The sequence below is a fragment of the Anabrus simplex genome, chromosome 12, assembly GCF_040414725.1.
Source record: "Anabrus simplex isolate iqAnaSimp1 chromosome 12, ASM4041472v1, whole genome shotgun sequence".
NCBI classification, from domain to species: domain Eukaryota; kingdom Metazoa; phylum Arthropoda; class Insecta; order Orthoptera; family Tettigoniidae; genus Anabrus; species Anabrus simplex.
In genome coordinates this window covers 64,645,869-64,657,539 of record NC_090276.1, presented here as the reverse complement: position 1 = coordinate 64,657,539, position 11,671 = coordinate 64,645,869, and the positions used below count along the sequence as shown (strand labels likewise).

Sequence of the window (11,671 nt, the reverse complement as noted above, 5' to 3'; positions counted from 1 at the left end):
GTAGCAGCTTTCTTTATTTCCTGGCTGCAGTTTTAAGAGTTCAGCACCTCAACCTCAAGAGGACTTCAAATGTAAATGTCTGATGCTGACAACAGTACCTTCTTTATGGACCATTCGTAATTCACCACCCTTCGGGCAGTTATTTTGGAAGGCATGCTAGATCACAAAGCATTCAGTGGACTAGACCTCAGATCCTTTGCTTCCCAGTATTTATTTAATATCTTGGTAGTGACATGGTGTAGCCCATATGAACATGCAATAATTGGCATTTTCTTGTTCTTGCTGAAGGCAAATATGAACTTTTGACAAAACCATTCCAAGAGGCCATGCATGGCAACAAGATTGATATGTAACTTCAAAAAAATAAAATTTCCAGAATTTGAGAAAATTTGAAAAAAAGCTCCTCAGTTGTGTTTATTGGTGTTTTTTACAGCTATGATAGGGTCTATGGTATGTGTTATAATTACTGTTTTGGAAGACTGAAAAGCATTAAAAGTTGTAACAAATATAATGGGAATTGATAGTTCTATAAAATCAAGTACTTCGTTTATTGATCATACATATTAACAGACATAATTCAATTACAAAATAGCCTATTCAACAAGTTCTTATACAATGTCTTTAAAATTCAACTTCAATGGAAATGCACTGCCACATGGAAATATCCATTCACTAAAATAATATCAGGCTAATATCACTGTTTACATGAAGTAGTTAGTAATTATTTGAGTAGTTCTCTCTTTGAGAGTCTGAAGTAAAGAATAAAACTATACCATGTGCACCGAGTGAGTTGACTGTGCGGTTAGGGGCGCACAGCTGCGAGCTTCCATTCGGGAGATAGTGGGTGTGAACCCCATTGAAGATGGTTTTCCACTTTCATACAAGGCAAAATGCCACGATTGTACTTTAATTAAGGTCACAGCAAATCCCTCCCCATTCCTAACCCTTTCCTATCCCATAGTTGCCATAAGGCCTATCTGGTGTTGGTATGATGTACAGCAACTTATAAAAAAAATTACTATGTGCTTCAGATACATAATTGGGTGGCCTAAATTAACAGACGCTTTGGGGAAGATTTTCAGTCCAAATTCTCTGTGTCTTAGCATCCTCTCTAATTCATCTGTGCACCAGGATGCTCTACACTTACTAAAGGTCAATGCTTCAGGTTCAATTTAGAAGCAAATGACTATTTCTATGACTCACTAGATTGTGCACAAAGAGATGGATATTTGCTGATGTTGACATCGTTCACAGCAGAGTAATAGTTGTTGAATGGAGCAGGTTCAATATAATAAGTAGGTAGATACGCTGTTAGTATATGGGGATGATCAAAGAAACAGATATTCTTTTGCAGTGCTAAATCTCATAACGGATTATCTCATGGGAAGGATCAAGGCAGGAGCTGAAAGTCACACCTTCCACATTGTTGAGGGTGCAAGAAAGCATTATGAGGTGTAAAGTGCTATGAATGCACAGTAAAACATGCTATTTATCCAGGGCGTCGACCTAGAAAGACCTTCTGTCCCTACTTTGCACCATATATTATGAACCTCCGTGTATTTGAAAAAAGGCGGAAGTATAAAGTGTTGAATGTGAGGAAAGGAACGTTAAGGACGACACAAACACCCAGTCCCAAGGCCAGGGATATTAATCACTTACAATTAAAAACCCCTGACCCGGCCGGGAATCGAACCTGGGGCCGCCGGACTATAGTGCTATGAAGAGAACTAGGTGAATTCTGAACATATTTCAAGAATAAAATTGTACTGCTTATTTATGTTTTCTTAATTCAGTTACTCAAGGCTTTCTCCATAACAGAGCACAGATAAAGCAGAGAGAATATTGACACATTAGGATTTTGGACTAGGAATATAATTCTCTGAAGCAATTCTTATATTAGACAACCCAACTTACTAGGCTGTCCCTGAAGCATGCTGTACTGTGTTTCTATAAGGTACTACTGTTCATAAAAACACACTAAAATGAGCTCCACTAAGAGACAATTACACTGACCAGCAGCTATCTTCTACTGTACTTCCTGGTGAACTGCTAGAAATGAAGCCGTAATTTCTCTGACTTGTTCAAGGGAAGCAGCTTCATTGGAAAGTACATAAGAGGATGCATTACCTCTTAGTGGTCCAGGAGGTTGTACATCATCTGACAATAAGAATGCAGATTTGTCTTTGACACGATCAAGAAATTTCACTTCTTCAGGAATGACCAAAGGCTTAATCTCCCTTTCCTCCTCACAATCATCTCCAGATTTCACAGGATCAGGAATTATATAAGATTCTTCTGCATCTTCCGCTGGTTTTAACTCAGCAGGAAGCACAGAGGAGGCTGATGCATGTGATTTGGCTTTCCTTTTCTTCTTTCTTATCTTTCGCGGGTCTTGTGGGGGTTTTAATTTCTTCTTCTCGTGCACAGCCTTGTGTCGAATATAATTTGATCTGACAATGAATGTCCTCGGACACTCAGTGCACGCATATGGTTTCTCTCCGGTATGAACTTTCAGGTGTCTGTTATAGTTAGAACGAATGGAGAACGTCCTCTGACAGTAGGAACATGAATGAGGTTTCTCCTTGGTATGGACAAATTTATGCTGATAGAGAGTAGCACGTGATGCAAAAGACTTCTCGCACACGGTACAGGAAAATTGCTTCACACCAGTATGAAGAACAACATGTCTTCTGAGAATAGAAAGAGTAGAGAAAAGTTTGTTACACTGGTCGCATGAGTACGGTTTCTCTTTTGAATGAGTTTTGATGTGTTTTGTAAGATTAGATCTGCCCGCAAAGCTCTTTTGGCAAATCGGACAGCAGTGCGGCTTCTGTCCAGTGTGAAGAACCATATGCTGATTAAGGCTAGACCGTGCAGAAAACAGATGATGGCATACTTCACATGAGAAGGGTTTCTCCTTGGTATGTACAATCATATGTGCCTTCAAACTAGAAGAGTTATAAAATGCCTTGCCGCAAGTATCGCACTTGAACTTCCTATCACCACGGTGAATCATCAAGTGCCTCACTAGAGCAGACTTCGCTGAGAACACCTTATCACACTCTGGGCAGGTGAAATGTTTTTCAGTACTATGGCTAATCAACATATGGCATCTTAGCACAGAGTATTTATTGAACACCTTCTCGCAGATATTGCAGGTATACAAATTCTCAGCTTCGTGGATTGCAATATGAAGAGATAGTTCCGAGAGGTTCCAGAAGGTCTTGCCGCAATGGGGACATAAATATGAGTTATCAATCCCATGCACAATCATTAAATGTTCCTTCACATCTGTTTCACTGGAGAAGATTTTATTACACTCGAAACAGGAAAATGATTTGTCTGCTTCACTGGCATTCTTTTGTAGAGCTGACCATTCAGGAGCTAATGATTCTTCCAGCCTGGAAATGTTCACCGAGACCTCAACTCAAATATATGCATTCTAATTTACATCAACTAAAAATTACATAGCAGTTGTGATTTACGAAAAACTTGCATACTACAAAGAACAAATTTATAAAAAATTCTGCTTCCTCTAATTGGAGGTTGGTAATTCTAACATATATAACACGCTGAGTGCCAAGCGACCCCATATGGGTACGTGAGAGTAGTCAAGATTTTGAACTTCATGGGGTCGTACGTTCGTTCTAAATCGAGAACTGTGCGAACCCATTTGGGTGTGCAGTAAGTATGTGATTCGAAGCTGTATAAGTTCTCTTCCTGCCATCTGCTGGTGGTCTATTTAAGTACATGCATAGTCAACCCTCCATTTCTCAATTCCTGTTTTGGCGCAACCCCATATGAGTACGTCAAGAGTGCTTTGTAGGATGACAAAGTTATTGTCTATCTCGCACACAGATTGTTTATGTAAGTGTGCAGTGCTGCGAGTTTCCTTTTCTTTTTCTTAAGTCATTACAAGTAAATAGAGCAGTAAAATACTTAGTGCAGACAGTCTGGATGTTATATCGAACAAGTCGGACAATGATGATGTAGAAGAAGTATATAGTTACTGTGATTTTGAACCCAGTACAGAGCAAATAGCGATCTAGCACCTTCATCCACATTGATGAATTACAGTCTTCAGCATACACATTCCCACTGTTCTCCGGGTTTACCAAGCTAGCTGTTGCAACAATTATGACTGTCTTCAACAATATAGTCACTGGCTTCTCGTGTTGCACAATTATCACTGCTAGGTTCTCTTACTCAAATGAAATGTTATACAAATAAAATTATATTCTTATTCAATATTCTGTAAGTACTAATTCTTCTTATAATACTATTCTGTTACATGATTTTTCACTACTTTATATAACAACCTTTTATACGAAAATTTCCTAACCTAAAATCGGAAGATCGTCATTTACAAACATTTCTTGACCTAAAATCGAGGATTGTACTTTTTTACGCCTCCAGTATGAACAAGCTAACACATCTCTCATAATCAATAGCATTTAACATGTCCCTGCAAAGGAAAGTATGACCGAGTGTTGGGACAGTAACTACTGTATAAGTGCGACCCTATATGGGGGCGCGCGTGTACGTGTACAATTCGTAATGACCAATATGATCTCATATGGGCTCGCAATATTTTACCTAATATACATAATAGGTTGAATTAATATATCATAAATACATCCTCATTTCAGTGATCATTTGTTTGGTTAAGCCTGTGAACATTTTGGCACCAGGGAGTAATTACATAAAATCAGCTTCATGGTCCGTATCGCACTTCAATAGATTCACAATTAAGTATTTATTTATTTTCCACCTAGTCGATACAATGATTGCTTAAGGCAATTTTTAATGGTCAACATCTTCAGCCACATTGTTTGCCTCTTGTTTTTCATCTAAACAGTGTTATGTGGCTGAAGATGTTGACCATTAAAAATTGCCTTAAGCAATCATTGTATCGACTAGGTGGAAAATAAATAAATACTTAATTGTGAACCAGGGAGTAACTCGAAGTTATTAGCTCACGGCACTAGACGGCAATCCTATGAAATTCGGGCTGGCACTCAGCGTGTTAATATGCAGGTGTTTTAATAGCAACACTTTAAAATAATATCCAACATATTTATACAGTTATCCAGGACTGTAGAAAAGAACATTAATATAAATGCAGTACAAATGGAGAAAAAATGTTTAAAGATTGTAGTACAGTACAGCATCGAGAATCAGAATATCAAACAACCGAAACATTGGTTAAGTGAAAGCATTGCAGTTGGCAAATACAAATTTACATGCCATGTAGAAGTTCCACTAACGTTAAAATAAGAGAGCAGCCAAATAATTGTGCTAGTGGATCAAGCTTAGCTTAGGAACGCAACAATACTGGGCATTAAAAAGAACTGTGTCGCCAATACAAAATTCATGAGTGTATTTGACAGTGAAGATGGAAGCTTGCCAACCAGTGAAAAAGATTTACACCACCTTAAGATGGCTACGAGGTGGTTAGATCTACAAGAAGAATGTGATGTGTTGCTGTCTTTAAAATGTTTGTAAGATTTAGTGGCAAAACAAGAGTCTCGGTTCTGAAGTAAAATAAAAATTTGTATTTAGTTTCCTATCCTGTACTTCAATGTATTATTTTATGTAAAGTTATTTGTAAGATATGCAATTCAAAATATATACAGTTTTGTCTTTACAACCAATTTTCTCATACAAGGTCAGTTACAATTAATAAATTTCATTTTCTGTTCTGTATTGACTTACAAGTTTTAAAAAAATGTTTATTCCCTTAATAGAATATTATTGCTTTTCCAAAAATGCAATACTTAGCAATTTAAGGATGTCATATAGAAATGTAGTACATTTATAGTCGCATTTTGTATCTGAAGGAAGTCTAAGACAATTATAGCTACAATTTGTAACTGAAAGAGATCACATAGACAAAACATGTACAATTATATGAGTCATCCATAATTGGAGTTAAAATGCTACGTATTGAATTGGTGGGAAAGCAATAATGTTCTATTAAAAGAATAAGCATTTTTTAATTTAGCGATTGGTTGTCCGGAATAAAAATAATTATCAGAATATCCCAGTCCCCTATTGTTTTGGATAATTGATGCCCTACTGTATGTGAAATACAAACAAGGTACTTCAGAATTATACTTTTAAGCTCCATACAATTATATTTTGAGTTTAAGAAAGGCATTCAGTATTCTACCCAGAAATTTTTGCCAGCCAGGCAGGGAATAGACTACTAGGTAAAAACATGAATAAGATAAAATTTCAATTTAATCCCCTCAGGGCATTAACAATAACAACATTAATAACAATAATAATAATAATAATAATAATAATAATAATAATAATAATAATAATGACACAGCTACCATTGCAAACATTTTAATTTGACACCATCTGGCTGCTTGTTCATCAGTTTTGATGTTCCGTTTTACTCTAGGCCTACTAGATGGGAGAGTAAACCGAATCTCTCTTGGGTATCTAACGCTGAGATTTTGTGAATTTTGTTGGGTTAACACCAAATGTGTCACCAGAGATCTTTTTTTCACAACTGGCTTTACGCCACACCTACACAGATAGGTCATATGGCGAAGATGGGATAGGAAAGGCCAAGGAGTGGGAAGAAACAGGCCGTGGCCTTAATTAAGGTACAGCCCCAGCATTTGACTGGTGTAAAAATGGGAAACCATCTTCAGGGCTACCGACAGTGGGGTTCGAACCCACTATCTCCCGGATGCAAGTTCACAGCTGCGCGCCCCTAACCACACGGCCAACTCGCCAGGTCAGAGATCTTTTACATGCTGGAGTGTCGCCCTTCAAAAATCCGACGACCTTTCCTGGGTTTGTATCTCTACCACTGAACCACAGAAAGCATTAACAGTAATATCAGACAATAAACTATTTTAGTGTTATTATCACGAAGAACATGTTCTAGTGCTCTACTGCTTCTTCATATTCAAACACTGGGCGATACGGGTTTGTGACATCATGAGGAATCAAGTGTTCTCATGCGAATCCATGCTAATCCAGACACGCTTGCGCACGACTCTACATTATAGTCAAGCTAAACATTTAAACTCCGATGTAACTAATGCAATTATGCTAACAATAATGAAGATTTATCATTTAAAGGAACAGTTTTACAATATTTACATTTCAACTGGGAGCACGCAATGACTCAAATATGTATTAATATTAAGTTAAAATTTTTCAAAATGCTATTTGTTCGGGGCGTCAACCTAGAAAGATGTTTTGCCCCTAATATTACGTAATTAGCACATTTCTATGTTATGTTAGCCAGGCAGTCTGCAAAAACGGCAGGGCAGTTCGCCCACTAAAATGGTCCTAATGAGAACACCGGCATTGTTTAATTTAAAATTGCTACAAATTATAACAAAAATGTAGGGATAGTACCACGAGTCCAATAACCTTGATGGATGCCAGACAATATTTTGTTCAGGAATAATGAATGATTGGTTCACAAATATGAAATATTTCCTTGTAGAGCTCAGCTGCCTGCTCGCCATTTATTTTCCCTCTATTGGTTGCCCTAGAAGAATTGGGATGTACAAGGATGGTATCTAACCTTCTCAGATATAGTTTTAAAGATGACGTGTATGTCTTTGTACATCTTGTACCCACAGACTCTAAGGGATTCAGCATTCAAGGAATACACTTTATGATGCCTGGAGTTTCTCCTCCTTCTTGACCTTCCTTCTGAAGCTGTGTTCTCCATCCTAGTTTTTACTAGGTGTAGGATATATACATTCCCTTGACCTGTTCAGTTTGGACAGGTTCAGTTTTTTTTCCCCACAGAGTTTGTCTTTGTTGCTTTCTCGCAGCACACTTAAGACTTAGGTTGCAGGAACCGTACTATTACACTGCAAGGTAAATTTCTAAAACCGTGGCAAGTGTAATATTACATTGTTCAATTTCTCGCACTTTACGTTACAGCTCTAGCACTCCTGTATGGATGCCAGTAAGCATGAAGCCGCACATACTATCGCTAGATAGCACCAAGTCACTGTTTAGCAGAAGAATATTGATTGTTTAACGGAAGATTATCGATCTGTTTAGTGCAAGAATATCAATTTGCTTGGAGAAGAATATTGATCTGTTCGAAGGCATGAGAACTCTGAAAAGAGCCTCCCTCGTAAAGTTGTTTGTTATTGTTTGTTCTGCGCATGGCTTGTGTTCAGCTTCATTTTTGTATTGTCCTCAACAGTCTGAAAGCAAAGAAACTCAGCACCTCCCAGTTTGTTCAAGAAGTTTGCTCACAATTAGTGCTGTCTGCAGGCAATGAATTTGAACCCAGCACTTCAGTATGAAGACAGCTCGAATTACTTTAAAACATTTTTCAGACCGAGTTCTTCTTTCTGAAGGTAAAAAGAAGGCACATAGAAGATATATTGTTTGTAGTGACAAGGAAAAACAATGCACGGGCAAGGCCAGGAGAAAAAAACACTTCATATCAGTGTAGTGACTGTGACGTTGGACTTTGTGTCACCCCTTGTTTCAAAATTTACCATACCTTTGGTTTTAAGTTCAAAGTAGTGTGTTATATCAATTAAATGATTGAGATTTATTTCAACAGTATAGTGCAAGCGTATCTAACTTTAGAATTTTTAATTACTGCCTGATGTAATTTTGTAGCATTTTGTACAGTATAATTTTTTCAATTATGTCTGAAATTTATTAAACTTGTAGTGTAAGGATTCAGAAATCAAACAAAGTTTTCAATTTATTTGCAACTCAAACCACATTCATTTTGTGCCATTCTGAACATAGCCATGAATTCTGGAAATCAGCCAGCACACAGGTGAGGAGCAACATTTAAAGCATTAGCAGGGTAAGTGTTAACTAGTCTGCTCAGTATCGGTCCTTTGGTTGGATAACAAACTGGCCAGTCAAACCAACAATATTAAAATAAATGTTTATTTACCTATTTATTTTAATTGAAGGTTTCTCACCATGGTCTTAACTCATTGATATATATTCATTGCTCCCACCTGTCTGATAGCACGCAGGACAAAATGTATACACACGGATCGCAGCCATGGCAGCTACATCAGATTTGAACACACATTTCAGGTGTTCTACCAAGAAATGGCAAAACATATTCTGTATTGTTCGAAAGAGGAAGAATTTGTCTTTCTCGTGAGATAAACTGAATTTGATTATCCCAAATAGTTCACGTTCTATTTGATGTTGAGTGTGAATCCCCACTTCACCTGTCTCTATCCAACCCAAGGCCAGTAGTAGTAGTGGTAGTAGTAGTAGTAATTATGTCACAAAGGAGGCAGTTGTTTGCAAGTGTGATATTTCTGAAACTCTGAACAGAAGTAGCAGTGAGGATGAGAGTGATAGTACGTCGTCAGATTGTGAAGAACTGTTTAGCGGAAGTGGTGACAGTGAGAGATCTTAGATTTCATCATCAAGATATATTGGGATTTTCCCAATGTTGCCCAGGGTACGCCCAATTGTTTGTTGCAATCTTCGGGGAGGCTCCTTCTGTGTACCAACTCCAACAGAAAATATACATCCTCTCGCAAGAATCGCTCCTCCTCACATAAGAAGGGAAGTAGCAGTGGAAGTTGAACATTGGAAGCAATCAACCGATCCACGTCACCCCCTTTATGGCCATCAAATGCAGCCCGTTTAGACTCAGGTTAACGAAGAGGTTTTTAAGAACAAGACTTCAACCAGACAGCTTCCAGTATGACTATCGCCAAATAGAACCTCATTTGGTAATCTTAAAAAATGTTGGAATATTTTTCCTAACTTTCCAATAACTGTGAACATAGGTCAAACCACACTGCATATTACTGTGTAGTCGCCTTGTTAATACTGCAATCATCAACCAAAGGCAGAAATAATGTGATGCACATTGGTGCCAGACATTTTGTATCCTTTCTCCCCAAACTGCTCCCTTGTAAATATGTATTATAAGCTTGTAATTTCCCAACTGTTCAATAGAATAACGTAAATATTACTGTGTAGTCGCCCTGTCAAACTGTGATCGTCAACCAACGGCAGTAATTATTGTTATGAACATTGGTGCCAGACACTTTGTACCCTTTCTCCCCAAACTGCTTCCATGTATATATATATATAAACTTTATAATTTCCTAAGATTAACTAATACAGTAGTGTCAATGATTCTTCGGAGCCCCACTGCTGGACACTGCTAAAATACCCTGTGGTTTTACGCATTGGTGCCGACGACTGCGTCTATAAATACGTTAATATAACCCCTTTTAACTCCATATACTAATACTTACTTACTTACTCCTCGGTGCTACAGCCCTTGTAAGTCATTGTTAAGTCATCCTTTGTAGGACATACCTTAACATCTTGACGCTGTTATCCTTCACAACTGATAATTTACAGCCAATGGCTGAATATTGTTATCTATATCATCACTGAACATTGTTTTTCTCTTGACTTAACCATTGTAATATGTTAATATTATATCTTAGAATTTACAATTTAATTACAAATCAGGTAACTGATTTATGCCTTGAGGTAGTACTATGACTGATGATGCCCTCAAAGAAGGGCGAAACATGTCTCATATGGAAATAATGATAAATTCCTACATGTTTAAAATTTCTAATGTATTGAATAGGTGACGTAATAAACTATTTAGCATCCTACATACAGTATCTTCAGTACGGATCAATAATGATATTTATCACTTGCAGCATTTACCATCACCGTGCACAAAGGAAGATGTTTTGCAGATCAATGATAAAGCTGTCCGTGTAGCCGAATATTGGAAAATCATTATTTAGGAGTGTATTTGGACACAGAATATAAATAAATCATCAAGATAAATAGTTAATATGAATAATCTCTTTTCAGAATTAAATAAAATTAATGATTACACGTTACATACAGTATTTAAATCTTTATGTGGGACTTTTAATTCTATTTCTTAAATGTTTATAGAGTGAAAGAACCTTATTTCCTCTTTCAAACAGTATATAACATGTTATGCCATTTCCTGACAAAACACCTGAAATACATGCTCGTATCTGATCAAGCTCACGCAGCTCTTTTAAGGGGATGGCAGCAGTATGTGTATGTTGTGCTCTGTGCAGTGTTGTACAGCTGACAGCTCTGGGCATATGTCAATGAGTTTATAATCGAATAGTCATAACATGAAAAATATTTCACTTAAAGAGTATGCTTATGATACAGCAAGGCAACACACAGTAGAAAGTTATACCCTAGGTTCACGACACAACCTACTGGAATTATACTGTAATAAACAATACAAATTTTAAAACTGACAGATACTTACGCAGCACTGTCCTCACTGTCCACAGGTATTTCATCATCGTCATAATTTTCTTCTTCTTCTTCTGCTGCTTCTTCTTCCTCTTGTTGCTCTTCTTCATCATTATCCACATCCTTTTTTAAATCCTGAAATTTAATAGCAAAGAGTAAATTTAAACCTTTGAAAGTAAACATTTATTTTAGGAATCAGCAAAGGAGATTTTTTAAAGAACAAAAAATCCACAAAGAATAGAACAGAAAGAATTTACAAGGAGAAATAAATAAATCAAAATGCAACAAGTTGTTGACTGCACATATAACCTAAGTACATTGCACTATGAACAGGATTTTAACACATTCCAGTCTGACCATTAAAATCTGTATCTAATCACTCTGGTCTAGTTTTCTATCTCTTGAG

The 11,671-nt window shown here is 37.1% G+C and overlaps 1 protein-coding gene across 3 annotated transcripts in view; it reads right to left on the bottom strand.

The window, feature by feature from the left end:
- Positions 1–536: 536 nt before the first annotated feature.
- Positions 537–11,671, bottom strand: part of LOC136884537 (zinc finger protein 383) — a 60,586-nt gene continuing 49,451 nt past the window's right edge. For all 3 annotated transcript variants that reach the window (XM_067156783.2, XM_067156784.2, XM_067156785.2), the window contains 2 exons: positions 11,279–11,400; positions 537–3,401 (listed from right to left, as the gene is read on the bottom strand). In XM_067156783.2, the coding sequence (XP_067012884.2) occupies positions 2,027–3,401; positions 11,279–11,400 (1,497 nt within the window). In that variant the 3' untranslated portion in view covers positions 537–2,026. The remainder of the gene's footprint in view (positions 3,402–11,278; positions 11,401–11,671) is intronic.